General features: G+C 31.0%; 2 protein-coding genes across 4 annotated transcripts; both read right to left on the bottom strand.

Annotated features, from left to right (window-relative positions):
- Window positions 1-986: 986 nt before the first annotated feature.
- LOC111623359 (sorting nexin-8-like) lies at window positions 987-16,609 on the bottom strand. Of its 2 annotated transcripts, none has more exons than XM_023365908.1 (13): window positions 16,490-16,609; window positions 16,289-16,416; window positions 12,776-12,908; window positions 12,502-12,695; window positions 10,554-10,671; window positions 10,357-10,478; window positions 7,706-7,786; window positions 7,476-7,636; window positions 7,272-7,404; window positions 4,178-4,246; window positions 4,013-4,111; window positions 2,663-2,815; window positions 987-1,386 (listed from the first exon to the last, which is right to left on the bottom strand). In XM_023365908.1, exons 1-13 carry the CDS (start codon window positions 16,509-16,511, stop codon window positions 1,261-1,263), a joined length of 1,539 nt encoding a protein of 512 aa, XP_023221676.1. In that variant the 5' UTR covers window positions 16,512-16,609; the 3' UTR covers window positions 987-1,260. The 2 variants fall into 2 exon arrangements, with proteins under 2 accessions (XP_023221676.1, XP_023221677.1); XM_023365909.1 differs by having other exon boundaries at window positions 10,357-10,475.
- A 2,022-nt stretch (window positions 16,610-18,631) lies between these two features.
- On the bottom strand, window positions 18,632-27,560 carry LOC111623358 (glutamate receptor ionotropic, delta-2-like). 2 transcript variants are annotated; one of them, XM_023365906.1, is made up of 12 exons: window positions 24,735-27,560; window positions 24,578-24,664; window positions 22,986-23,170; window positions 22,756-22,911; window positions 21,908-22,096; window positions 21,181-21,278; window positions 21,008-21,104; window positions 20,782-20,940; window positions 20,555-20,711; window positions 19,553-19,773; window positions 19,211-19,482; window positions 18,632-19,134 (listed from the first exon to the last, which is right to left on the bottom strand). In XM_023365906.1, exons 1-12 carry the CDS (start codon window positions 24,811-24,813, stop codon window positions 18,855-18,857), a joined length of 1,980 nt encoding a protein of 659 aa, XP_023221674.1. In that variant the 5' UTR covers window positions 24,814-27,560; the 3' UTR covers window positions 18,632-18,854. The 2 variants fall into 2 exon arrangements, with proteins under 2 accessions (XP_023221674.1, XP_023221675.1); XM_023365907.1 differs by having other exon boundaries at window positions 22,989-23,170; window positions 24,735-27,557.
- Window positions 27,561-27,931: the final 371 nt, after the last annotated feature.

Below are 27,931 nucleotides of genomic sequence, written 5' to 3'. Positions count from 1 at the left end.
GATCAGCGCTTCAAAGTAGACCTGGTTGCACTCGGGGTTAACTTATTTTTTTGTTCTGCAATTTATTCTACAAAATAAAATAGTAAGATATAATCGTAAAAATAACTCATGAAATCTTGTAGTCAATTACTTTTGCTTTTCTTCAAACCCATAATGGGCTGGCTAAGAGGCTTGCTTAGTGCCCACGGGCAGACAGTTAAAAACTTTCTTAAAATGCCATAACGAATGTTGCATAGTTAAAACTATGTTAAGTGTCATCCTGCGTTTGTAAAGAGGTTAGTTGGATCCTCAAATTTTCAGGATCTGGTCCTAAGGATACTAGCTTAATACCTTAATGATTCATTACGGACATGAATATGGGGTGTCCCAAAAGTTATCATGCAGTGAAAAAGGTTTGAAGTTTTGCATACAATATTGCAGTTTCTTCTATCGCAAATGCTGGAAATATCCCACGGAGGCTCCAAAATCTGGAGTGAGGTTCAGGGAGATCTAGCGGAGATTATGCAATTAACAGATTGTAGTCCAAAAACTAGGACGTACACAAGGAAATGGTGATGCTATCTATTGTAAAGTGGAAATGAAGGACACAACATATGGATCTTGCATGCAATGCCATACGTGCTGTATAACTTTGATGTCATTACAAATTTCTCACTGTGCAGTAACTTTTCGAACAAACTGTAGAAATCGTGTAAAACTGTGTGCACACTAAGACAGTGTAAAAAATTTTGAATGTAAATGAGCAACAAATTTAACAATAGATAATTCTTTATTGAAAATAATTTCAATTGTTATACAAATATTATTCAAGACAAAATAATTTTCTATTTTTATAAATTCATTTGAAAATTTTCAACAATATTATACAATAAGTAACAACAAATTATTCGAAATTGTTATATTTTACACTGGAAGACTATGTTAAAAACAAATGATATCAAAACAGTTCCTATACGAGACTTGGGAAATGTTTCATATACACGATATTCCGTATCAAATTTCAAAACTTTCCCGGGGTTAGAAGGCTCTAAGTACTTTTATTTATTTTTTTAATTAAAAATATATTTTGATTTGATTCCATAAACAAAAATATTTCATCTTCAGATACCTCTCTTGGAATGATAAGATTTCCCACTAATTTAGATGCAATGTTTGTGACCTATTTTCCGCTCCAAATAAACATTTTACATCTATTCAAATTGGGGCTGCCATTATCTCTAATTTATAAATATAAAATAAGGAAATGTATGGTTAAAGTATTTATCTGCTAGGATAATTGGGAGAGCCCAGACTGGGAGTCGGAGATGAGGAATTTGTATTGCTTTCGTTGCTCGACGGTAGAATGCTCTCCACAGTTGGTAACATCTTTGCCCATAATGTTGCTATCTGCAAGAACATTTAATTACAAGGATTAAAATTGTGACCTTTATAACAGTTAAAGGTCATATTTTTTATCTTCATTACATGGACTGATAGATGAGAGCAGATATAACAAAGGCTAACATTAATAGCAATTGAATTACAGTAGAGCCTCGATTATTCGACCCCTCAATTAACCGACCGTCCTAGTCGGCAAATTTCAAATGTCCGCTAGTGATGTGGCGCTACAATATTTGGCTACGTCTTGGCTACTTTAATATTATTTTTATGTGTTTTAGCTGGCAACACTCATTCGACCATGAAAGGGAGCCAGTATTTAAACGAGGCTTAATTTTCTAATTTTTAACGATACAATAGCGACGATCATTATTTTAAAAAATTTTTGTTAGGTTTAACATCGATGAAAATTCAATGCGAAGTAGGTTAATAGCGATATACTAATATACTAATTACATGGGTTATAATAATATACTACACTAATAAAGGATTTTTTCATACTTTTTGGTTATCCGACCAACCCCAGTCCCCAATTGAGTCAGATAATCGAGGCTCTACTGTAATTTGCATTAAGTGAAAGTGTTCAATTACAAATGTGTATGTTCAAGAATGTTTTTTGAGCAGGAACAAATTGAGAAACAAAGTTTCAGAAACTGAAATTACCATAATTATGTTAATTATTATCCGAGAAAGGTGCAACGTAAACCACTCAATAGATTAACTGCCCAAGTTTCATCTACCATCTGCATTTGCACATCTTGTCATCTACTACCTCTAAGGAGGACTGTAAACAAAAAATGGTGACTCTTCGGTAGAGAAGTCGTTTCACATTCTGCAGTTCACAAAGTCAGAGTTGCTTGTCATCTGCAGGAACCACACAATTTCAGCTGCCATAGGAAGAGTGACGACAGATATGTTATAGTAAGCATAGGAAGAATTTGATTATTGGTCGGATATTCTGACACAAGGTGCACGCATTGAGAAATCATAATGAGCAAATATACATTAAAATCATCCATGTTTCATATTACAACATTCTCAAATAATAATTCACATAACTGCAATAATTTAAACTGATAACATTCTGAATGATCCTGTATTATTTTTGTCTTATTCAATGGGCTGCAGTTTTTCTGATTAAGAGTTACGAAAAGCTTCACTTCAGTCACTAGATGCTAATTTCTGATCTAATTTTAATATGATTAGCAAATGACGCGAGTTTTATCAGTCTCATCAGTAAACATTTTCAAGTATTATATTTTAATATGCTTAAAAATCTACTTACCTGATTGCAACAACTCGATTCAATTTTCACAAGCGACTGTATAACGTGCAAAAGGATGCTCATATATACATGAATCATTTGAGTTTCCATGTGTGTACAGTGTAGAAAAAAATACGTTCGGTTTTCAATTTGCTGAGCTTGCGTAATGGCATCCTGTTTGGAATATTTGATAAAATGAAACATTAGAAAAAATATTAAATTAAAAATATGAATATGCCAATGTGATACATGTTAGATAATGATATTTTTTACAATCTTTTGTATTAATACTTATTAATAAAACTTAAAATGAAGTTTGTCAATGGATAACAGAAAAAATTATTGTAATATTCCCAAAATTACAACAATTGGCATTTTAATTAATAAGGATGTAAATACTTTTATTTTTCTTTAAACTTCTCGCAGAGAAGTCTAATTAAAGCCATTTTTAAATTTATTAAATAAATTTTAGAAAATACACTTAGAAAATACAGGTAACCCCCATATAACACGGCACTTCTATAGCACGGATTCTCTCTAACACGGTTCAAGAATTGGGAACATCCCCCGTATAACACAGTGGTTTATAGCATGGGTTCACTCTAACACGGTTTGGGAATTGGGTAAAACCCTCGTACAACAAAATGTAATAAAGGGTGTGTTCTTTTATACTTCCGCATAACTCCGCGCAAACATTCTAATTGTTTTCGTGGTTACTTTGAATGCTCTTTCAACAAATAATCCATTTAATGGTTATATTTTACAATTGGAACCCTTCTTTTGCCTCTAAAAGCTCATTTTAGAATTATAGATTCCTCCATCATGATACTATCGATAGTTTGGGCACCTCCATCTTTCTTTTACCATCGTTCCTAAATACCTACAACAGCAGCACACTCCCGTTGCAGAGCGACCACTATTAACGAACACACTCAAAAACTGTTACCAGTTGATGATGCTCATGCTGAGATCATCATATAGGATGAATCCTCTGGTAAAATATTTACTTAAATAATAAAGAAGTATTTTACCTATGAAAAAAAATGAATAATAAATCCAATTTAAATAAGGATTTAACAGCATGTTTTTTAATTTTTGGAACCTAACCCCCCTTTTCGCACTAGTTCTTTGTTCTGTATAACACAGATTCGCATAACACGGCATTTTTTTGGAATGTAACTCTCATGTTATAAGGGGGTTACCTGTAGTTTGAAACTTGTAAGGAACTTTAACACTTACAAATGAATTTACACCTAACAATATTCATCAAATGTCAGAATTATTTCTATGTTTTGGCAGAAAATTGATTTTAATGAAATTAATTATTATTATTAATTTATAAAATTTATTTAAAAATTTTTATAAATTTACAGGAGGAGGAGCTTGTACAGATCCCTGTCTTCTGATAACCCGATTCATTGCTTTTTGATGATCCGGTATGACACTGTTTTCATTTCTGTCACACATATCCTAAAATTCAATTTTAATCATCATTAAAGAAATACATAAAATCTGTAAGAGAGACCAAAATCATACCCTGTATGCGCAAAGAAGATCCAAAAAGAGATTCAGTTCTTCTACTAATGTTTCTTCTTCCTGTTGAGACTAAAATAATAACTTTTAAATCAACAATGCTCCTATAATATCTATTATTTGATTAATTTTATTTTTAAGCTAAACAAAGCATTTAAATAATTATTTTTGAAAATAAATATTTGATATGTTTAGACATTTTTAAATTTACATTTTAATATGATTTATTGCTGGATTCAATAGTCTTATCATCGTAAAAATAGCCACACGATGAGTAGTTATAACAAATTGATCAAATCAATAGTCTATTCACTCATAAAAGGCACATGCCATTTTTACAGATAGTAATTTTTCATATTTTAGAAAGTAAAAGACTACACTGTTTAAAAACAAATATATCAAATATAAAAAATAGAATTCTGCCTAACTAGACATTAATAGCACTTACAAATGCTTTGACTTTTATGAGAAAGAATTGCAGAATGGCTGTGGAGTTTTTGCACAGTATAAAAGTACATCAATATAATTTATTTTTGTAAATAAAATATTTATTCATTTTACTTTAAAATTATCAAATGGCATTGTTTCTTTGTAATATTAAAAGATAAAAGAATTTTATTTTTGAGATAAAAATAATATTAAGGTTTTCAGTAGCTGATTAATAGTGAATTGAACTTTGGTACAAGCATTATATATTGTCTTATATTCATATTAAATTATATATTTTAATTTGAATTTGTGTGAGTTCATGTTGATATAAAAGTCCTAGTTGAAAAGAAGGTCCAAGCAGACAAGTTATACTTAATAGATATATTAAGTTAAGTTAAATATCATTTCTTGTAATATAAAGAGCTTATCAGCAGGTATAAATTAAATTTCATGTTAGTTTACAATTACAGTGATTACTTTTCCTAAATCAAATTTGTCTTATTCATGTTTTGTTTAAAAATAACATAGATGTTTCATAAATCTGTAGAAATGTTTCTAAGTACAAATTGTTTAAACAACAATAGAACTCTAAAATGCAAACATTTCTAAATAGAGCCACTTCTCAATGATCGATCTGTTTAACTACTACTCAGACTTACGATAAGCTCTCCAGCATGGGGAATTCTCCTTATTAATCTTAGTCTAGTTCCTGCAGTCAATCAGTATTCACTACATTAAACATTTGCTATCTCCAAAACTACATATTTCATTTATAAGCATGTACTTTATTGTGCATTTGAAAGATTTGATTACTAAAATATTAATCTGAATGTTTTTTTTTTATGAATGAACTTTAATTTTTTGGTGCATCATTTTTATAATTTTTTTGTTATTTTATTTTTATGTCCTGTAAAATGTAAGAGAGGCAAATAGTAGACATTCTATTCAATTACTTTCAGCAGTTAAATGGTGTTTTACTGAGTGTTTAACTTGGTGATATTGAATATATTATCTGAAAAATCTGAAATCTCTAAACAGCCAAATAATTCAGTCTCTAAAAGACAACAAAGTTCAATCCCAAGGTCTCATATGTCAACTCACCATTAAATAATTTAAACACCATCCATCTATCTTTAATTTTTTTAATTAATTTACTCTGCATCATTTTAAATAACAGTACAGTAGAGCCTCGAAAACTCAGCCTCATGTGGACCGAAGGGTGGCCGAGTTTGTGAAAATGCCGGTTTATCGGGAATGGGGTTAAAAAAACTAAGTATGAGTGTTTCCTCAGAAAATACTGTACTGTATTTGTATGTATTGTTTACTTGAGAATACAACAGAGAATAAACTGCCCAAATACCCTTAAACAAAGGAAAAGTGCGTCCTTTATGAAGGCATAGAGCCTTTACTACATGAAAATGAAAATTAATGAATACACTGTGTACAGTAATTTACCTGATAAGACAGACCTCAGAAAAATACTTTATGAGGCATAAAGCTGTCTATAATGAAAATTAACTAACTAAGGATTTTTTTGCCCTGCCAGGGTATGGCCGAGTTATCCGGAGTGCTGGGTTATCGAGTGCCGAGTTTTCGAGAGTCTACTGTATTTTCATGTTGTCTTATTACTGATTATTCTTTATTAGATTTTCAAATTATTGTTTATAGTTATTTAATCATTTAAAAAAAATTATTATAAACTGCAACACTTATGAAGGTCAAAGTGGCATAAAACAGATTGGATTGCCAAATGCATAATCAAAGATAGATTTCTAAGTAATAATACAAAAAATATACTTAGAGCATTATAAAAGAATGCAAAACTTCCAGTGATTTGATCACTAAAGACTGGATGTATAATTTAATGTTTTACAGAATATCTGTAGAACAAATTTGACCTTATCACTAATCCCAAAAATAAGTTCTGCTTGTTTCACAAGTTACTTCCACCTAGCAGATAGCTATTGGCCAGTCAGCCAAAAAAATTCTTGTTGCACAGCTGCATTACTGAGAGCAACAGTAAACAAGATGCAGCAGCCAAAAATGAGTAAGTGAAAGCATGGGATGGATTGGAGTGTAGAGGAAATTATGTATTAGTAGATTTGGTGAATACAACCTACAATATTTTAATATAAGTACTTTGTTTAACATGATAATTAATCATTTTTCATCATAAAGTAAGATTTATTTAACTGACAATTAATGTAAAATTGTAGCTTTTTAAATTGAAATCAATTCTTGAAACTTACAATTGTTATACAACATTATAAGATATAAGCTTTCCTTAAAAATAATAGGATGTGCTTTGTTTAAACAGTCTAAATAAAGGTTTCTTACATGAGAGTTGGCAGTCTCATTTTCTTCAATAATCTACAGAATAAATTTGAACAGTCCAAAATTTGCTGATTAACTTATTTGATAGATTATCTCAAAGATTTACACTCTGGCAACATATTGAAGGTAATTCTGTAGTTTAAAGTGTACTTAACCTTGAGATTAAAACTTGTATAACTAGCCCTAAAGTATAATGAATCCCTTAAATATTTATTATATAATCTAGATTTTTGGAATATATTTTACTCGTATAATTTATTACATAAACATATTTTTGTTATATTTGTATATTTTATAATTAAAATTAATCAATCCTTTTAAATTGAAGTCATACCTGCTCCACATAAGCTTTAGAAACAGTTGAAAATAATGGTGAAAGAATAGACACGCCATTTTTTATAGTTTCCCATGTATCGACACCACCTGATCCCCAGTCTGATCCAGGACTTGGACAGTTGGAAAGGGAACTACAAAAAATATTTTTGGAGTATATTTTTATCAATATTTTTAACTATAATAAATAAATAAATTTTGTTACCTAAGCTCCTTTCCAAAAACTAGCATGTCTGTTGCAGCTTCTTCTGATCGTTCTACCATTCTTTCCATGATGTCTCGAAGCTGTCTCACACTGAAATAAACATGTTTCATTTGCTCTCTTACTAGTGGACTCTGTGTCGTCGTATCTAATGGTACAAGTTCCTAAATGACAACAACACACTTAAAAATAATAAAACTAATTAAATTTTTATTCTGAATAACTAGACTTACCTTACAATTGTTTGCTGTGTCACTAATTAAAAATTCATCTGGCTGTCCTCTGAATTGTTCCCTTAATTTATGCTGTACATCCTAAATAAAAAATAAAATTATATATATATATATATATAGTTGTTATTCATAATACTTTCGGATTTAACATTTCAAATTTTAGAATAAATTTAACTTAACTTACAAAACTCTAATAGGATATTAGTTAATATACCAATGCATAAATATTATAACATTGATAATGAACTGAATAAAATTCCTATTTATCTTTTGATTAAACTGAAAATCTAAAGCAAAACAAGACCATTAGCACCTATTTTATAATTTTCAATACATTTTTGATAAAATGGTCATGACTGATTAAAGCAAATTTCTGTTTTTCTGAAGGACCCAAATACAAATCCAGATCATGTCATTTACACTCACTATCTTCCTTCCAAATTGTTGAAGTTACTCAATGCAATGGAATTGGAAAAGAAAATAATGCCTAGTTTAGTAAAAAATAGAAATTAGAAAAGGAGAGATAAATTTTTTATAACAAAAATTAATCTCTCCTTTTGAGGTGAAACATTAGCAAAACCACTTCTATGTGGCTTGTGTTCATTGTTGAAATTTGATCAAAAAATTTTGATTAAGCTTTGTCAATTTACATATGAGACAAGGAAATTGAAAATGTAATACTTGGGGTTCAAGATTTCCTTTTCAAGGTTGCTAGCCCAAGTGCAAGTAATTTTTTTATTCTTTTTTATGCCAGCGGTGACATCACTGCAACAGTAGCAGCAAGTGATCATTGTAGATGGACATGTTAGTGCTTTGAATCAATTTTTAGTTTGTGTTTGGACAGAAAAAACTGTGCCTAGTTTAAAAACACACTCTTTCTGAGAGGAGAAAGAGCCACAGGTAAACCATCAAAACATTAATCATTTTTAAAAATTATAGAATTAATTGTACATCAACTCACAAAATAATGTAGTACATAGTATCTATTGCATGTTTCATTTTAAAAAATATCTATGGCTTTACTTACTTTTCAGAAATGATCAGATTTTTTTTAAATGAAATTTTATCAAGTTTTAGAATATAAAAACATAAAAATCACTTTTAAATTATTTTAAATAGCTTGTTATTTTACTGGTATTTTGACCATCAGTATTAATTGTGGTATTTAACTTTTTCTTTTAACAAGTATCATAATATGTTTTGAAGAAAATAAATTATCATCATATTGTTTTAAAAGATCTGAATACAAATTCAAAATTTGATAAAATCATCATGCAATGGCATTTCTATTGCAGAAAAATATTAAGTAGAATGATACTGTAAAAATTAAGATCATCAAAATGCACACAAAAAAATTCCCATTCCATAATTACATAACTAATTGCATTTAACAATTAATGTAATAAAAAATTTATCAGAAAAGGAATAAATATAATAATGATCAAAGGTAAACAATACAGAAAATAATCTTCGATGATTTTAATATAAGTAAAACTATGAAATAAATTATTAAAAATATACGAGTTATTTTTATTTATTTTTATTTTATTTTAACCAAACGACCCTATGACCATTGGCCTTTTTCAAGGGTCAAAAAGAACAGAGGAAAAAGAAAACAACAGAATAAAAATACACACAACCAGTCGTAGCTCAATATTTTTACAGCTTATTTAAATTGCCCGTAAGTACTCAAATTTTTGTATTCTTCTTCTAAAGCATTCCAGTTATATATAAGTTGATAGATTGGTGCATCTCGTCCAAAACAGTGCTTAACTTTTAGTAGAATCAATTTATTTTTCCATCGATAGTTGTAGTTAGAAGGACTAAGATATTTTTTTAACTCATCACTTATATAAGATTCTTTCTTGCCCACCTTTATTAGCTTAAAGCTTTCTAGAAAAACTTGTTTTTTATATAAAGCTTTTATTTTATCAATTTTGGTCTGGTTATAAAAAGAAGTGACAGAAGAATCATAAGGTAACTTATAGAATGCTCTTATAAAGTTATTTTGCACAACTTGCAACCTATTCAATACAAAAGAAGAAGCTGTACCCATACTGAAATACCATATCGAAGTTTGGGTTCCATGCAAGCGTGATATAAATGCAAAACAGTCTCAAAATTTAATTTTGTTTTTATTTGATAAACAAATATATTTTGTTTTATTTTCATTTACACTTAAGTTATTATTTTCCATATACTTACTTAATTTAGCCAGCAAAGAATTTATATTATTTTCAACCAATTGAAGATTNAATATAAATGCAAAACAGTCTCAAAATTTAATTTTGTTTTTATTTGATAAACAAATATATTTTGTTTTATTTTCATTTACACTTAAGTTATTATTTTCCATATACTTACTTAATTTAGCCAGCAAAGAATTTATATTATTTTCAACCAATTGTAGATTCCAATCTGCATTAAGTTAAGTTTTATTATAAATTTTCTAATATAATTTTTATATTTTAAATTGATGAGTGGCTGTAGATGTATGCATATATTATACCAGTTTAAACTATCAGATAATAGTAAGCAACTCTTGTTATGTACTGGTAGATAATAGAGTTATTCATTCAAATATTTGACTTGAGAAGACTCAATTTTCTTATAATTAATTGCAAACTGAAAATATCAATTAATAAACTTACCGATCCTACAAATGTAAGGAAGAAATATAATATTTTATCTTCAGAAATTATTGGATGACGAGCTAACAGTAAAAGAAATCTTCTTAATGCCTTTCTTCTGTCTTCGAGAAACTGCGAGTCTGCTATATAACATAAACTAATTAAAATTCTGTAAATTTTCCTCACATTTTATTGTAAATCAGTAACGAAACAATTACCTCCCATCACTTTTTTTGGTGGTAGCTGAGGGATTAGTCTGTAGGGAAATCTTTGTAATAATAATTCGTGAAGTGCAACAAAATCATTATACCTCCTTTGAACAACTGATTTATATCTCTGAAATAAAATTTAAACATGATTGATTGTTAATTAACATTCAACAGTAAGATAAATTACATGCTACTTATTGTTTAAGCACACATTTTTCAATTTGACATTTCTCCTATTCTAAATTTAAACATTAATACAGTCTAAATTTCATAATTAAAAATTTTGTAAGTTGATTAGAATTTGAAATATTTCTCATTATAAATTTACAATATATAACAATATATACTGTACATGTAAATTTAATGCCATCAGTATAAACAATGTCTCATATATATAAATTTTTAAAATTGTTCAACAAAAAAAAAATATGTTTGGAAAAATCAACAACAGATAATCAAAAAGCTATTTTTTTTTTCAATAATTCTCCTCAATAAAAATGCTACAATTTTTATTTTAAAATCATTAAATATATACTAAAAAGCAAAATATAAAAATAAAAGTTTTAGTTGAATAGATGTAATTCTTTTATTCAATACTTCAGAAGATATTTGATATATGCCACAATCAATACAATGTCCTGATTTTTTAAATTTTTCTTATTTTTATTACTAGCGCAGGACGAACACCAGTCCGTACGCATCTGTAGATCATTACTATTCAAGCGAATCATGCTTGTACGGGTTAACTTTTTATGTCAGAATGTATCGTTTTTTAAATCAATTACTTTCACTAGAAAGTCAATTGACCAGAAATTTCAGGAAGTAAAACTTTCTGTAATAAAAGTTGTTTTTTTTTTTTGCAATGAAACATTTGAAAAAAATTTATGTAAAATACGAAGAATATCTTAATTTACCTAATGTAAATATTAGCTCTAATATCTTAAAGCATAGAAAGGTAATGATCAGTATATGGTTATCAATTTTATAAAATAAATAAAATGGTATTTTATTCTTTTATATCTACATATTTTTTGCTATTATTTAGGACTTATTACACCATGTTTCCTTAGGAAACTTAAATTGGCATTTTTTCTCTATTTTTTAGCAACATTAAACTCCAATAAGTACAATTTTAAAGTTACTAAAAAATAAAGAGGGGGGGGAAAAAACAAAGTCAATATTCCTAAGAAAATATGATGTGGTAAGTGCTAAATAATAGCCAAAAATATGTAGCTATAAAAAAATAAAATACAAAGAAGACAAAGGACAAGAAGTTATAATAATAAATAATATGGCTTTAAGCCTTTACATTACAACAGTCTTCCAAAAAGAATGCTACCATTTTAAAATATTGTAATTATGTTAATTATTATCTGAGAATATTGTAACATACATTAAAACATAAGAAAATCTTTGAAGTTTGACATTTGCCCATTATGCTTTCTCAGTGCATGCACCTTGCATCACATGACACACATCTGCCTGATACTTAAATTCTTCCTATGCTGGCGACTGTATATCTGTCGTCACTCCTCCCATGGTAGCCATAATTCTGTAGCTCCTGCACATTACTTATTTTGCACAATGACAAACAATTCCAATTTTGTAAACTGCAGAACACAAAACAACTTCTCTATTGCAGAGTCCCATTTTTTTTGTGACGCTTGAGGAAATAGATTAAAAAAAATGTTTTAATGCAAATGGGAGATAAAACTTGATGGTTACTCTATCAATTGGTGTACATTGCATACTTCTTGGATAATAATTAACGTAATTACAGTAATTTAAAATTGTAGCATTCATTTTGGAAGATCCTGTATTTGCTACGTTCTATCCATATATATTGAATAAATTATGTTTTATTTATAGAGTGATTAGTTTTATGACTCACTAAAGGTGTTCACTAGTACTTTATAATAAAATTATCACCATGATATTTACCTAAAAAGTGACTAACCTGACTAGATACTTCATATTCCACATGTTTCAAGAATAAACCTTTCTTTTCTGGAAGAACGGTTACTTTAATAGTATCCAAAGCACAAATTTCTACATAGTTTAAACCTAATCTAGTAGGATTTTTCTCTCGCCTTAACTGTATGCTGAGTACTCTTAAATCGGTAAGATCTCCGAGCGACGGCTTCGGTAATTCTAATTAAATTTTTAGAAGTTAAATACCAAAGTATTAAATACAAAATTTTAGTCAAAGAGAAAAGATATAAAGAACATACCTTCTCCAGAAAAATTCTGTAAGAGTTTTTCACTTACGGTCTTCCCTTGCTGAGCAAATGCAGTTAAAGCTAATGCTTTGTACAATCCCATTCGCGTCAAATAACCTTGCTTTAAATCTACAAGTTCCCATATCTAAAACACAAAGAAAAAACATTTTAATAGAAAATTAACAAAGATATAAATGTGTATTATACAATAAATAATCGGACTCGTAAACTTAACCAAAGAATTTTATGATCTTTATATATTTTAGATATTATCATCAAACTTTTTATTCTGAAATTGCAACAACATAATACTACAGTTATCATCATTTATAAATTAATATAATTTATGGTGTATATATTTTTATTCACACATTACAAGAATTATAATACAAATGCTTCATGTCCAGTTTAAGTACTGGATCCAATTGAGCCTCAATTTAGCCCCGCCATTTCTCCCTCTAAAAAAATGGCACTAAATCGACCAGGATCGCTAAACTGACTCTCTTCAAATGATAAGAATCATACACAGTTGTGAATTTTACACATATTTGAATCCGAGAGTTTGAAAGTCATGCGAACCAATGATAGCAAGGTTTTCAAAATGCAAAATTGTGCATTTAATAATTTGCCATGGGTTCTCTCTAATTTTTATGGAGAGGATCTGTTTGCACATATTCAACGGTACTTTGAAGGAGTTGATGTATTAAGATTTGATTGATATGTTTTATTCAGTAAAATTTATTATTGTATTATAATGTCATTTTCCTAAATCTGTCCCAAATAACCCATATCTTCATTCTAAGTACTTGGACTTGTAGTGTCTCTTTGCCTTTACTTAAACTTGATGCTAGATCTAAAACTCGAGTTCAAGTCTAAAGTATATTTTAACCCTGTTAAATAGAAATCTTTAGTTGTCAATCTCAAAGAGCTATTATTAAAAAGTACAGAAACAAACCATAATTAATAAGGATAAAATACAACTAGCAGATTTATTCTGGATGTAATTTGCTTAGTTTTATCATCACATCTACAATACCGACATTACAGCTTTACAGAACAGAATTTTTAAGTCAATTTGAGACTTTGCAGTGCGGAAAGTCTAAAACAGCCAAAATTGTAAAAAAGAAACTGTGCGCCAATTCAAAAAATAAATCAAGTGATTTTTCACAAATCCCAAACAGTGGCATTTGTAATTATGAATATGCAAATTATGTTCATTTACTTATTTTATAAAGATTTAAAAGAAAAAAGCAGACGGAAATAGTAAAAAGAATTTCAAATGAAATATTAAGCATATTTACAGTAATCTTTCTAAATATTTAGCTGATTTATTCTGGTTTAAGATATGTTATTTCATATAACAGCAGTTCATTTTGCACATGTTTGAAATGTCGCAAAAAAGTATTTCTACAAACAATTATTTCATAATTATAATTAAAAGAGGTGATAGCAAAATAGGATATAAATTTTAATCCAATATTTGCTAAATGATATGTAAGCCTTTTAAATATAAACAGACAAAAATATTTTATTTGGAATTTCTTAAAAATACACACATTTTTCATTGTTCAAATATATTGTAGATAAGTTCAACGAATGGGAACCAACAGGTAGTATTTAAATAAACAAGGACTCAGACTTGAGTCTCAAAACACACAGTTTCGCCAAATCCTATCTGTATATGTCTAATCACTTCAGAACATCTTAACTTTGTTAACCTTTTCACAAAGAATGTATAATGGATAGCACTCATTAGCATAAAAAAATCATTCAATACACTCCTTTACAATTCAGAGCATTTTATGACAGGTCAATTTCCACAAGTTATGACACGACACTGAACTAATACATTGAATGACGCACGGATCAGACAGAACATCCCAAAGAGCTGCTTTGTTTGTTAAATCTGACACGAGCAGAATGATTTTAGGAATGCATGCAATTGTCTATCACTATCATAATGTCAAGTTGAAGAAATATGATAGGCTTCTAGTCAAACAATGTTAACTTTAGGAACTCAGTGATTAAAATAAACTGACATTTTAAAATGTTCTAGCTACAAAACATTAATATTTAAATTACAAACAATAGTATATTGAATTCTGTAGTCTGCAAACATTAGATATATACGAATTTAATTTGAAATTTCTGTTGTTAAATCAATTCAATATATAGCCATTATCGGCAAACAACTTAACAGCATTATCATTACATAACCAATAATAGTGATAAAAAAAATCTGGAGTAAACGTCAAATAGCAAAGATTAAGAAAATATCGTACTTCAATCATATAATAGAAAAGCAAATATTGTATTATCCATTACTATATCATCAAGGTATTTACAGATTTAATTGTTTAGTTTTGATCAAATAATATATATTTTGATTAAAATTTCAAAGTTAGTTTATATGACATCAAGTTCTGAACTAAAATTTTTTTATTGCAGTAACTTAGATTAAATGAAAAACTTAATATCATTATTACGAACTGTGGAATCCTTCTCAGTACATTAAAAAATTATCATACCATTCAATGTTATTGTTATACGTAGTATTGACTCAACGGTAACTTGTAACCGAGGCAAACCAATTTTTGCCATCTCTGCTTCCCAAACAGTTGCCAAGTGTATACTACTAATGCTAACACTATTTATAAACTATTTTCATCTACATTTACAGGACTTTACTGTATTCTGTTTATTATTTTTTCCTCCTTTTGATTATTTTTGGCTACTTGTTTTCTTGCCCAAGGCACTTGCTTTGTCTGTCAAGTCAGTCCCACACAAAAATTTTAAAGCTTTTTATGCAATTTAATAGCAAGATAAGTCTAAGATATATTTTTCTCATAAAGAAAAATATATCTTTGACTTATCAAAATCATTATTGTTTACATTTATAGATAATTTATAAAGGAAACTATTTAAAAACGAAATTTAACAAGAACTTTTATCTCAAGTTTACATCCTTACATACTAGGAAATTCCTAAAATGATGGTGCATTATAGCTTTGCAGGGCCCAGACAAATTCGAATAGGAGGCCCCACATAAGCATCAACTTTGTATGTTTTTCTCTGGTAGAAGTTTTTCAAAGAATTCCCCAGCACACTCGTTCATTTAACGCAACTGCCAGAGAGTTAATTAAGTTTTGTACCACACCAGTTTGGCAATCTAGGGATATGGCCCAAATTTAAATTTCGACATTCTCATTACAGAGCTTATAAACATCTGATTCGGGGTTCCGGGTAATCATCCTTGGGATAACACGCCACCGACCTTGAGCAGTGCTTTACGTCCAACGATATTTACACACAAAAAAAACTACACTGAATTACATGCAATCTTTTAGTTTGTATAAGTGTATGTAGGTTAAAAGACACAGAAGCTCGTGGCAATTTTACCCTAAAATTGCAGTTATGATTGAGGGACTGGACTCCCCCCTTGGTCTACACCTCAAATAAGGCCCCATTCGGTGCTGCATTTATACCGAAAATTGCGTGTTTAATGCACGTGACCTCGATTTCTACCTGAATTAAAGTTTGTTTTGGTAAGCTTGATTTCACTAACAACTTGATAAACATGTCTTGATCCACATTGTTCTCTTGATTCGGGCATAATATATCGTAAACTTCTCTGTAATAGGGAGGAACCGAACCTATTTTATAAGAAATAATCGTCAGATTATTGTTATAAAGATTAGAAATTAGCCGCTATAATTAACATCTTACCGACGTTCAGATCAGCAGCCATCTTCCGCACGTACGACGAGGAATCTAACTACGCCCCTTAACGATCGCGTGATCCCTCTGGTGGCAGAAATTAATTTCGAAAATTTAAATTATAAATTTCCGCACGTACGACGAGGAATCTAACTACGCCCCTTAACGATCGCGTGATCCCTCTGGTGGCAGAAATTAATTAAGAAAATTTAAATTATAAATTCACTAATCTAATTAAATAACTAATGTATAAGCTTCGTGTATTTACACGTAAGATGTTAAGTAAATATTGAATTGTATTATATATGTATAATCTTAGATGTTTNTGTTTTCCCGATGAAAATGAATAATAATAATAATATAATAATAATAAGTTTCAATAAAAATGATAAAATGTAAATTGAATTTTATTATAACAAGTTTGCTTGAATTTCGTTTCTTCTGAGATCGCAGCAATGCGCAACGGGTAAGCTAGTATAAAATAAATGTAAATGCTGTATTTTGAAAACCTGTTCCAAGATACAATATGATATTTTAAAATGCAATAAATGCTAATATTCTATAAATTATTTTCGACAACCAACAATTGACAGTATTGCCCACTTCCATTGGGGAATTGGAATGGTCACTTTTTAACATGAAGCTGGATAGTGGTACTATTATGTTTAGTTCAGATCACAACTTAGTGTATCCTGACATAAGATACACAATAGTTGCACTATTCATTTCCATACAGTAAGGTTTTTGTCACTGCTCTGTATTTATAAGCATAGTTTTGAAACTATGCTTGTGACTAAATTATTTTCTACTTGAAAAATATTATCATCAAATTTTAAGAATGACAGAGAGAGATGTGATGATGATGATTATGATGACAAAAATAATAAACTTAATGAATTCTTAAGAACAACATTTTTTCATCCTTACTCTTAACTAAATATTACAAGATTTCTGAAAAAAAATCATCCCAACCTGATTATGTTTTAGAATACTACTAAAAGTTTTAGAAAATATAATCTATCTTGTCAAAAAAATATTTCTGTTCAAGTTATTTATTTAGTTCACAATTAAAACACAGAAAAATTTCAATTGATTGATAAACTATTTAACTAAAGATTATCCAACTTTATTATGTTTGTATATTTAAGATTCTTATGTCCAAATCAGTGGCGTACCGTAGTGGGGGCGGCAGGGGCGGCCCGCCCCGAGCGGCACTTTTTAGGGGGCGGCAAAATTTCACAATAAATAATAATAATATCTTGTAAAAATTTGAAACATCCTAAATTCATACTTGCATCGCGCCTACGATAGTACTATCGTTCGGACAGTCCGAGAATCGGCTCCCCGGCGAACTTCTTTTTTTTCTTGCACGATTCATTCGCATTTATATACACCACTAATATCCAATAGAACTATTTTAAAGAGGTCGCTGCAATACCACCAAATTTTTCATTGCTTGTTCTGTGACAAAACTGAATTTTGATCTTTTAAATTGAAATACCTAAATAAGGAGGGCCGAAATTTTCCTCCGCCCCGGNATATTAAACAACTTCCCAAAGTTTCACGGCAATCGGATAAACGGTGTGGTAATGCATGAAGGACACACACACACACACACAGACACACATACATTCATTTTTATATATATAGATAATTTCATTGTGGTTATCTTCCATCTAGACATATGTGAAACCTTGTCTAAACGGAGTATAAGTCAAGGTGCATCACCATTTTTTTTAAAACTCTTTTTGCTCTGTGGGCACTAAGAGGGCCTCTTTAAACAAGCCCATTATGAATTCGGTCAGGCCCACGACTGGGTGGTCGAGTGATGAGGGACGGGTCCCTCCCTACATTTCCGCGACACACCGCCCACGAAAAACTCCTGGAGTTTATCTCTCGGATTCTTCAGAAAATGCGTTTAAGTCCATTAAATAAACTACGTATATAGTGGTTTCTATTCTTTAAATCATGTAAAGTGTATTGAAATGCTCATTATTTATTTTTATCATAATATTTATAATATAAACTCGTGTGTTAGGTCTAGTTTTATTAATTAGGAAATACTTTTAGGCATATAAATAATGATGTAAACATTATAATAATTATAGTATACTCATATAATTAAATTACATTTAATACATTAGCCTAGAAAAAAATAAAATACAATCAAACCTCTAAACAACGGACACTGACGAAAACATAAGAAATAAGTTTTTCGAAGGTTAATTTGTATGCATTTTTATTCTAAAAAAATATTGAAAAAATGGCCGCTATCTAGAAGCGGATATTATGACTGTAATAATTAATTTTTCTGTATTAAATTAAATTGAATCCATTTTATTTCTTACAGTTTGCAGATTGACATTGTTCATTTTTATTGTTTTGTTAATTGTCTTTTTATTGTGTTTAGTTTTTCTAACGGGAGTGATTGAAATTTAGAGATGCGAAAAACAATAATTTCTGATAAGAATACAACAAAACTGAGAAGAAAACCTCCTGCCAACAAGAAGAATACAGCTTCAGTGTCATCTAGAGTTACAGGAACTAGTTCTTGACGATTAATTCCATCGGTCGATACGCATCCCTGCCTTTTCTTGGTCCAATAGTGTTTCTTCCATTTCTTCACCAACCCGCTGTATCTCATCCATTTAATTCTGTAAAGATTTACGAAAATATAACATATATTTAAATAATTTATTCCGTTTCAAATTGAAATTTGATAAAAAGTACTTTTTATTGAATTGCTGCAAAAATGGGCTGTCTTTCTGCAATGCTATAGCCCAATCTGTGTGCAAGATATTAGCTTTGGACACGTAAAATTCGCAAAAGGTATGATTGACGGATGCTTCTATCATTTCGTATTGTAATATTGTCCTCTCGGAGATCCACACGTAACTAGAATTTCGCACGAGATTCATTATTTCTTGGTCTAAGATGTCGCCCGGCACGACATTTTGTTCCATGTTATTCTTCCACACGTCTTTATAAATCCAATTGTCTTCCTGAATTAAACAGTTAATTAGTGTTTACATTACATAAAATCCGCCATTTTAATTTATAAAGGACACGAACCATAAAATAACTGTGCGGAAGCGAACCGTATCTCACAGCCAACTTTGCTGAAGAATACTTAGAGACCATCTCTTTCAGATTATCCACGGGTTTGTCGGTTTTATGAAATGACAAACTGTAAGTCAAATTGCCACTGTAAATTGCTACAAAAATTACCATGCTCAATAACCACGTGCCAACGATAATTCTTCCAGTTATCATAATAGGAAGAGTGTCGCTACCTAAAATACAATGATAAGTTGGATAAGTTAACTTATAGGTCTATATGGGCTAGCCCGAAACGTATCTATCAGCTTAATACTTTATTACAATTGTGAATTAGGGGTATCAAATCTTAGTCAATTATCATTATCAAGAATAAGAAGAAATCATGAAGAATATGCCTAAAAATATGAAGAAACCATCCTAAAATAAACCAAACCTGAAAAGGTTTAGTGTAGTTTAGGATGGTTTTGGTACAGGCACAACAACGCAACACATCGATCATGGGCAATCTGCTAAAGGGCGATGACTCCCGGGAGACTTTATTTGGAAACTGGCCCTTATTTAAGCGTTATACACATGAAGAATACCCGGAAAATTTCACGTGGTCAGTCGGATCGGGTGCGAACCGGTATGCAATGGTTTTATTGCACTCTGGTCTCTATATTCCATACAAGTAGACCTAATCCTTTAGGCTTCTTGAAGATCTGTCGAGGGCAGATTGTACGAAACCAATCCAAAGACTATGAAAGATTTTGAGCCATCTAGCGAGCATGAAATTTTAACTATTTTCAGAGCCGTTCTTCAGTATGATGCCAAACTTTGGGCATCACACTGAAGTCGTGGGCAAACACATAGAACACGTCATAAATAGTTTCAAACGCTATTTTAAATATTTGGGAAATATTTGTATACCTCATCGTTCAGTTGTAATAGTTAAATTTGTTAGATAGGTTTTTAGGCCCCTCTGTAACAAATAAGAATCTTAAAAATTAAACTTATTCACGATTAATTTCTAACCTTGAGTAACCATTATCCGAAAAGTAGCTTCGATTGCCCAATATAATAGGTTTAACACCTCCACTTTTGTATTTTGAAGTAAACAAACATCCAGACAAGTTATGAAAAACAGAGTGAGCGAAATTAATATTGCAGTAAGACCCAAAGCCATCCACATCTGAAACAAAAATTGATGGTAAAATATGGAAGACAACATGCAATTTTTTACGTTATATCCCTAAATTAACCTGTTTGCTGTAGGGTTCGAATAAAATCCAAGCTCGGGTCAAGAAATTCGGTGCCCTGTAAATGAAAGTTAAAGTTTCGTCGAAGAGTTTATGAGTGAAATCGACAGCCGCTGCCCTATCGGGACTCCAAGAAAGATCAGCAACAGCCATATCTGCTCTCTAAAATTAAAATTTTTTTGGTTTATTTTAATGACGATTTAAATAAAATAATCGATAACTCAATTACCTGAGTTGTTAATTCTCCAATTAATCCTTTCCAATCCGCTTTGCTTCCGTTTATTGGAAGCGCGTACATTTTATCCGGTGGATCGTAAACAATGTAACTGTAACATGTTGAAACTTGTAGAGATATTATTATTATTTTTGATATACTGTATTAGCAAATTTCCACTTATTCACCTGAAATTATAATGATCTGCCAAGATGTTTACTGCTTCGAACATGCAACCTTTCCATCTCGGATCGTTTCCGGTTGGTTCCTCTCGAACCGGATAACGCTGAAAATACGAGTTATGCCGATATATTTTCATATTTTTTTTCTTTAAATTTAAATAAAGTAACGCTTTATATTGATTTTGTTATCTGTTTCAAAAAGTTTATGACATTAATAAATGTTTTAATGTTCAATAAGCAAACAACAGCCATGGCCTGATGGCCGTGCGGTTATGGCGGCAGCTTGCCACTCTGGAGGATCCGGGATCGAATCCGAACGGGGATTTTTGAAGTTAGGTCTGTTCGGATATGTTTGGTCCCGAACCATTGTGGGCCTGGACGGAACCCATAACGGATTTGCTAAACAGGCCTTCTTAGTGTCCACAGGATAGAGTTAAAAAAACGACGCCCACAAATGCAGAAAATTGTATTTTGGGCGTCTATATATGAATGGATATGTATTACAATTCAGTTTCATTTTTAAGAATATTTACTTCTTTTTTTGGGACCCTTTTTGTTTTCCGTGGCCACTAAATAAACCTTTCTTTCCATACTCATTCGACCAGGCCCATAATGAGGTCAGACAGATGGCGAGGAACGGGGTCCAAATTGTCGAGATATTTTTCGATCGCACGGGATGCGATCCCGGATTCTCAAGGCCTTAAACTATTTTTGCGAAATTAACTCGACTTACCCCGAGAGAAGTTATATTTAAAGTTCTATTTCTAAAATTCTTGAAGTGAGGATAATAAATGCTATTGTCGTGAAAAAGGTGTAATTTTTGATTCCAATATCCAATTTTACAAAAGAAAATGTCTCCACCTCCAGTAGAATATAATGAATATAGAGTATAAATCTCTTCGATTCCTCCAGTTTCATTTATCTAGAAAATAGATAAGTTATCACACAAAATTTCTTATTCTATTGAGAAGTTATACCTTAATAATAGTTAAAGTTAGCTGCAGTTTAGGGCCTCACCTTTTTACGCGTGTCATTGTTTGGTGGAGAGGAAGAGAGGAAGGGCCTGTTATGTGTTATAGATTAGGGCCACAAATCTAAATCCATCTCTGTAGCTGGTAGTTAAAGCTGGTCGAGGGCAGATTCACATAAGCTAAACAAACTGCATTTTAGGGTCTCGCGTTATTACTTTACAGCTTAAGGCCTAGCCTTTTTTACGTCTGTCATTATTTGATGGACAGGAAGGGCTTGCTATATGTTATAGATTAGGGCCGCAATAAATCTAAATCCATTCCTGTAGCTATTAGTTATGGTCGAGGACAGGTTCACATAATCTAAATGAGATGCAGCTTGGGACCTCCATTATTACTCTATAACTCAGGGCCTCACATTTTTACGTGTACTATTATTTGGTGGACAGAAGGGCTTGCTATATGTTATAGATTAGGGCCACAATAAGTTTAAATCCATCCCTGTAGATAGCAGTTAAGCAAGACACTAGTTACAAGTTACACCTTGATAGTAACTGTAAATTATTTAGAGTATAAAATTTAATTTAGAATTTAATATATTAGAAAATTCTACTTGATTCGGACAAAGAAGCTTATTTTCCTCGTATTCGGCCAATTTCTTCCTTAAAAAGAGTACATTATCGCCCTCTTTTAACTCCAAATTGGGTTTGCCCGTAGTAAACAATGCAGCAAGGAACCATTTTCTTCGAGCGTTGATGACTCGCCTTTTCTATATAAAATTAAAGATTTAATTAATTAATCATTAACTAATTAAAAAATAATACAGTTTATAAATTAAAACACCACTTTAAGTTGTCGGGTGATAATTTCCAGACTTTTTTCCGTTTTTGTTACTAGTAAATATCCATTAAAATCTCGAATAAGTTTCTTCCTGCTCGGGAAATGGCCATATTGTTGGACTCGATCCGCATTTATTACTGTTGTACTTAATCCAACATTGAATAAAGAAGATACCAGCGAGTCGGTAACTGTAAAATATACGTATTTTAATCCGTAAAACTGTAATTTAAAAAAATTATAATAATATAAATCGATAATGCAAGCTGCGGCCCCAACATTTTAATTCTTCAGATCAATTTTTTTGAACTTGGAATGAGAAAATGGCCACCTGCTCGTGTTGATTCGGGATTGATAATGCAATATGTCAATATTGTGATTGTGTAGGATAATTATTATCATTAAAATTGTATCCGTGTGAGGGATGATTGCTCCTTTCTTTTGTTATTTGCAACTGGGTCAAGAGCCGCTCCTTACAAATCTAAATCAAGTTATTAACAAATAATAAGATTGGGTTAAGGAGCCGCCTGTTAATTACGTGTACTATTTAAAAGGGGAAAGGTTCGAACTTGTGGGGTTTTTTTGTGGTATCGGTGACATAAGCAGTCGTATTAAAGTTCTGTAAACATCTCTTTAATGTCGGGGGTCATACGAACTATTGCACACGTAATTGAAGGAGGATTTGCTGAGTGTACGTTGAACAGGGAGGGAGGTGTTACACGTTCACATTGTACGCGTAATTAGAGGGAGTTTTCCAAAAGTACATTGTACACAACAGAGAGAAAGGGAGTCAAAACCGAATCAAAAACTGTACACGTAATTAATGGGCATCCTTTAATATCTATACAAATTTACTACATAGCAACAATTTCCTATCAATGTTTCGCTCTGTTATATAGAACAGAGGGAAAATATGGCGATGAGTTAATAAATGACTCCTAAGATTTTTCCATTTTTTGGACTCGGAGGGTCCCCCCGAGTCCAAAAAATGTTCCCTTGAAACATCGAGAAATGCAAAAAATCCGGGTTTTTTTCTGTATGTATGGATGTTAGTGTGGGAGGGCACGATTTTGTTCATCCTGTTGAAGCTTAATAACTCCTGCGCCTTTTGTCGAAAATTTCTGAAATTTTGCAGGAAGGTTTGTTTATTAGCAAGATTGATTCTATTAATTTTTGGTGGTTAAAGGTCGAGAGGGTGAAGAGATAAAGGGTGTCGTGTGTCGTATCTCCAGTAGGGTCGGATTTAATGACGACTTTACTCGTTATTAAATCCGACTTGTTTATTCACATGACTGCTTATTTAATTTCTATCGAATCATTATCACGTGAAATAATCGAAAATAATTGGCCGTTTTATTGTCTTAAAAGTATTGTTTCCTTTATTTCTTATTCGATTTTCGTTTCCTAGAAGTTTCGTGACTAGTTTCCGTGACGTTTTGTCAGTTTAAACAGGGATAATTTCCGTATTTTCAGGTTAAAGTGGCAAGGAATGTGCACGGAATACGTAATAACAGCACAAACAATACAACTAAATAACAATTATAATATAAACTTAATTAATTAATTACCAAAATAAATTAAATTAAATCTATAAATACCGTTTTCCAGGCCATTTATAATCATAATGTTCTTCCATCCGTTTTTAAGTACGACAGAAATTATTGCTTCTCGAAAATTTATTGTTTCTATATTTAAATACGTAATTAAAATTGAATTTTAAAGTATTGAATACATTTAAAAAATTAAATTAATTACCTTCCTCCATTGTAGAATTCAATTGAAGGTAAGAAGTGATTATGAGTATCCACAATGGGTGCTTCATAATACTTTGCATTCATAATACTTTGTGTTAAGGACGAGCATTGTTTCACTCAGTAAAAGGGAATGTCAAGTGTGCAGTGACAAGATATCGATGTCATCCGTTCTGTAGGAAGAGTGTAGATGTAACACACGCTCCCAAAATCGATGAGAATAATTATAAAAGTAGTTTAAACACCATATAAGTCAGCATTATTCTGTGCAGGGATGGATTAAATTACTTGGGGCACCTAAATAGAGAAATGAAGGCCCTACAGCGACTAACACCCGTGCAAACTCTATTCTAAATTCGTAAAAATGTAACCAGGGACGTCGAGAGATTGTACGGGGCCTTTTATCCATTGTTTATATACACGTAGGTGATGCTCCCGGAAAAACTTTTTATGGATAACTGGCCCTTTTTTTAGGTGTTACGTAGGAAAACTCATGTGGACAGCGAGGTGCAAACCCGCGACCAACTATTAGTGTTTGGTGGTTTCACCAATAGTCGGCCACTGGTGGGCCCTTTCCTTCATTTTTATTTTTTGTTATTAAAATAACAGTAATTGTTACGAGGGTAGGAACTACTACGCGGGCCTCTAAGTTTTGTCCAGGCCCGAGAAAAAGCTCCCTTCTTCTGACGACGGCCCTGAATGTATTTCGTTTCTTGAATCATTCCTTGCTTTATTTTTTCTTTTGTGGAAGCCCTGGGCACGCACCAAGAATATCCACTCGTAAATCCGGTCCAGGCTACTTTCCTTTCCAAGGCCCCATTAATATACTACAAAACACGGCATTAAGAACTGTATTGTATTTTTTTAAATAATAAGATTTGACAAGTTAAGGCCTTAATTCGCAAGAAATGAACTTGATGAATAAATAATTTTAACGAACATTTTTTAGGCCCACTTTGATGCAACCTTTTGGTGTTCATATTCTGTTTTATAAGGGATTATGTAACGCAGATACGTGGGTGGGTAGGTAATCGTTACGATGGGCCACAAGGGGATGGGGTGTTTACAAAAATGTTACGTAATGCTAGGGCCTCAACCCTCGGGTAACACAATAATTAATTTGTTTATGAGGTGTTCCATATCGAACAGTGTACCGTTTACGTCACTTCGTCGTACGAATCGAACGTAATTAATAAAATAACGTAACGCTCGAAACCCCGTACTGTAGGCTATATTGTTCCTCGGTAGAATTAAGGGAAACGCGTTACGTCATTCTGTGGGGATGGATTCGTGCGACGGCGTTACGGGGTGGGATTAGTTGAAAAATATAAAAAGAAACCAGAACTTTTTCGCAAACCGTTCGTAACACGCTTGAGAAAATCAGTGTTGCCGGCAGTTAACTCTAAGGTTAAGTAACGTTACACAATATTCTTTACGTTACGCTCAACATTAACACCGCATTTCTGGCTAGAAAGCCAGAAATGCAGGGACAGGTTAACACACCTGGAGATGTGAAGAAGGCTTACATGTTAATATCTAGGTGTGATAAATCCTAACAGTAAGAAATTTTTTTATCACTTTGGATCAATTTAATATGTAGTTACAATGGAGAGAATTAGATATATGAAGTGAGATATCTCTTGTTGACACACCTAGTCATGCCTAGTGATTTTAAAATGAAATTTCCAAATACTAGAGTTATTATTGATTCTCTAGAATTCAAAATAAGCAAACCAAAAAATCCTGTTACACAGCAGGCTAGGTGGTCATAATATAAAAATGACAACACATTAAAAGCAGTTGTAGGTTGACCACTGGGTGGTCTAACAAGTTTTGTATCAGAAGCATAAAAGAAGTTTATTGGTGAAGAAATTAGTGTTATTACATTAAACTATTGAAACAAATTAGAAGACTTGTGACCAATAAAAAGGCATTTTAATTATATTTATTTTACATACAAAAATTATACGAGGTATTCTCTTGGTAAAGGATTTATATACTGTATCCCTTATATTGTCTTAGAACTTCATAGGAAATAGTTTTGTTTGTGTCGATTGTTCTTCTAAATTATAGTAATAACCTATTCAGGTACTGGTATAAATTGGTTATAATATATTAGGCTCAGTACATGACCATATTCCAGGGAGAAAAATAATTCATTTTAAAGTTTTCACCTTACGCATTGGTTTAGATAAAAGTGAAAAGAATCAATGACAATTTTACTGATCTTTAGATCTGCTTTCATTAACGAAAAATATGCATTTTGTGAAATTTTACCCTTAAAAATTTCATCAACCTTATCATGTAATAGTCATAAGGACTTGAAATTATAAATGTTTAAATGTAATAATTAACGATAAAAATGTAGATGTAGATTATTTTAACTTACCTTTCTATTAAATCGTCTTTACAACCAGCTAACTTGGCATTATACTTTTTTAATTTCTCCTTTAATTGTACCGTTGTTAACCTTCCTAAATAATATTTTCACTCTTCCATTATTTCAAAGTAAGCTCTCCTTCAAACTTGTTTATAACCGCATTGATATGCACAGCATCTATGTCATGTGATCACTTTTTTCCCCTACTACACCCTCATCTATGTGAACAGACCTCTCTTTACTCTTAGGATTGTTCACCAAAAAGACCTTTTATTCTAATTAAACACTTGCCTAAGTGAATAGCTCTTACTCTGTCCTGAGGTCAGAGTAAGGGCTGTTCTGAGGATAGAGGAAAAAAACTCCTCAGAACAGCCCACTCTGAGGAGTTTTATAAAGTTTATTTTAAATTTTAATACAATTATTTATTAAAATTTTGCTTTGCTAACTCCAATTTGAATTACACTTTATCCTTAGACAGAAATTAATTATTATTCAACTATAACTGAACAAGTGAAACAAATTGCTAAATTTCTGTCCAAGTATAAAGTATAAATTTTATGTCATTTAAATAATTAATTCTTAATTATTATTAAATTCATCTTATTACATAATGAGATAGATTTAAACATAATTAAGAATTAGATATTTTTATAATACTTAAAACAATTAAACAAACATAAATAAATAAGTTAATATGCAAAACTTCCAGCAGCTTTAAAATGTTTCATTTTATATTAAAAATTATGAAGTGTTTATGTAATTAAAATGTATTTATCAATAATTAATGTTTCCTGACATAAAATGGTATCAAGTAGAGTAGT

Source organism: Centruroides sculpturatus, unplaced genomic scaffold (assembly GCF_000671375.1).
Source record: "Centruroides sculpturatus isolate CEXI.00-Female unplaced genomic scaffold, Cexi_2.0 scaffold220, whole genome shotgun sequence".
Classification (NCBI taxonomy): Eukaryota; Metazoa; Arthropoda; class Arachnida; order Scorpiones; family Buthidae; genus Centruroides; species Centruroides sculpturatus.
Note: the sequence above shows the minus strand (reverse complement) of the source record. Positions and strands in the feature narration are given on the sequence as shown.

What these genes read in the sequence shown, in the direction of transcription:
- LOC111623358 (XM_023365906.1), bottom strand. Translation starts at nt 24,813, where the DNA reads ATGCAAAGTATTATGAAGCACCCATTGTGGATACTCATAATCACTTCT. An exon ending in GCAGATCATTATAATTTCAG is followed by an intron (nt 21,105 to 21,180) that starts GTGAATAAGTGG and finishes AACATGTTACAG; the next exon opens with TTACATTGTTTACGATCCAC. An exon ending in TTGGAGAATTAACAACTCAG is followed by an intron (nt 20,941 to 21,007) that starts GTAATTGAGTTA and finishes TTTTAATTTTAG; the next exon opens with AGAGCAGATATGGCTGTTGC.
- LOC111623359 (XM_023365908.1), bottom strand. Translation starts at nt 16,511, where the DNA reads ATGGCTGCTGATCTGAACGTCG. An exon ending in GGCTGCTGATCTGAACGTCG is followed by an intron (nt 16,417 to 16,489) that starts GTAAGATGTTAA and finishes CTTATAAAATAG; the next exon opens with GTTCGGTTCCTCCCTATTAC. An exon ending in GTTTTTGGAAAGGAGCTTAG is followed by an intron (nt 7,405 to 7,475) that starts GTAACAAAATTT and finishes TATTTTTTGTAG; the next exon opens with TTCCCTTTCCAACTGTCCAA.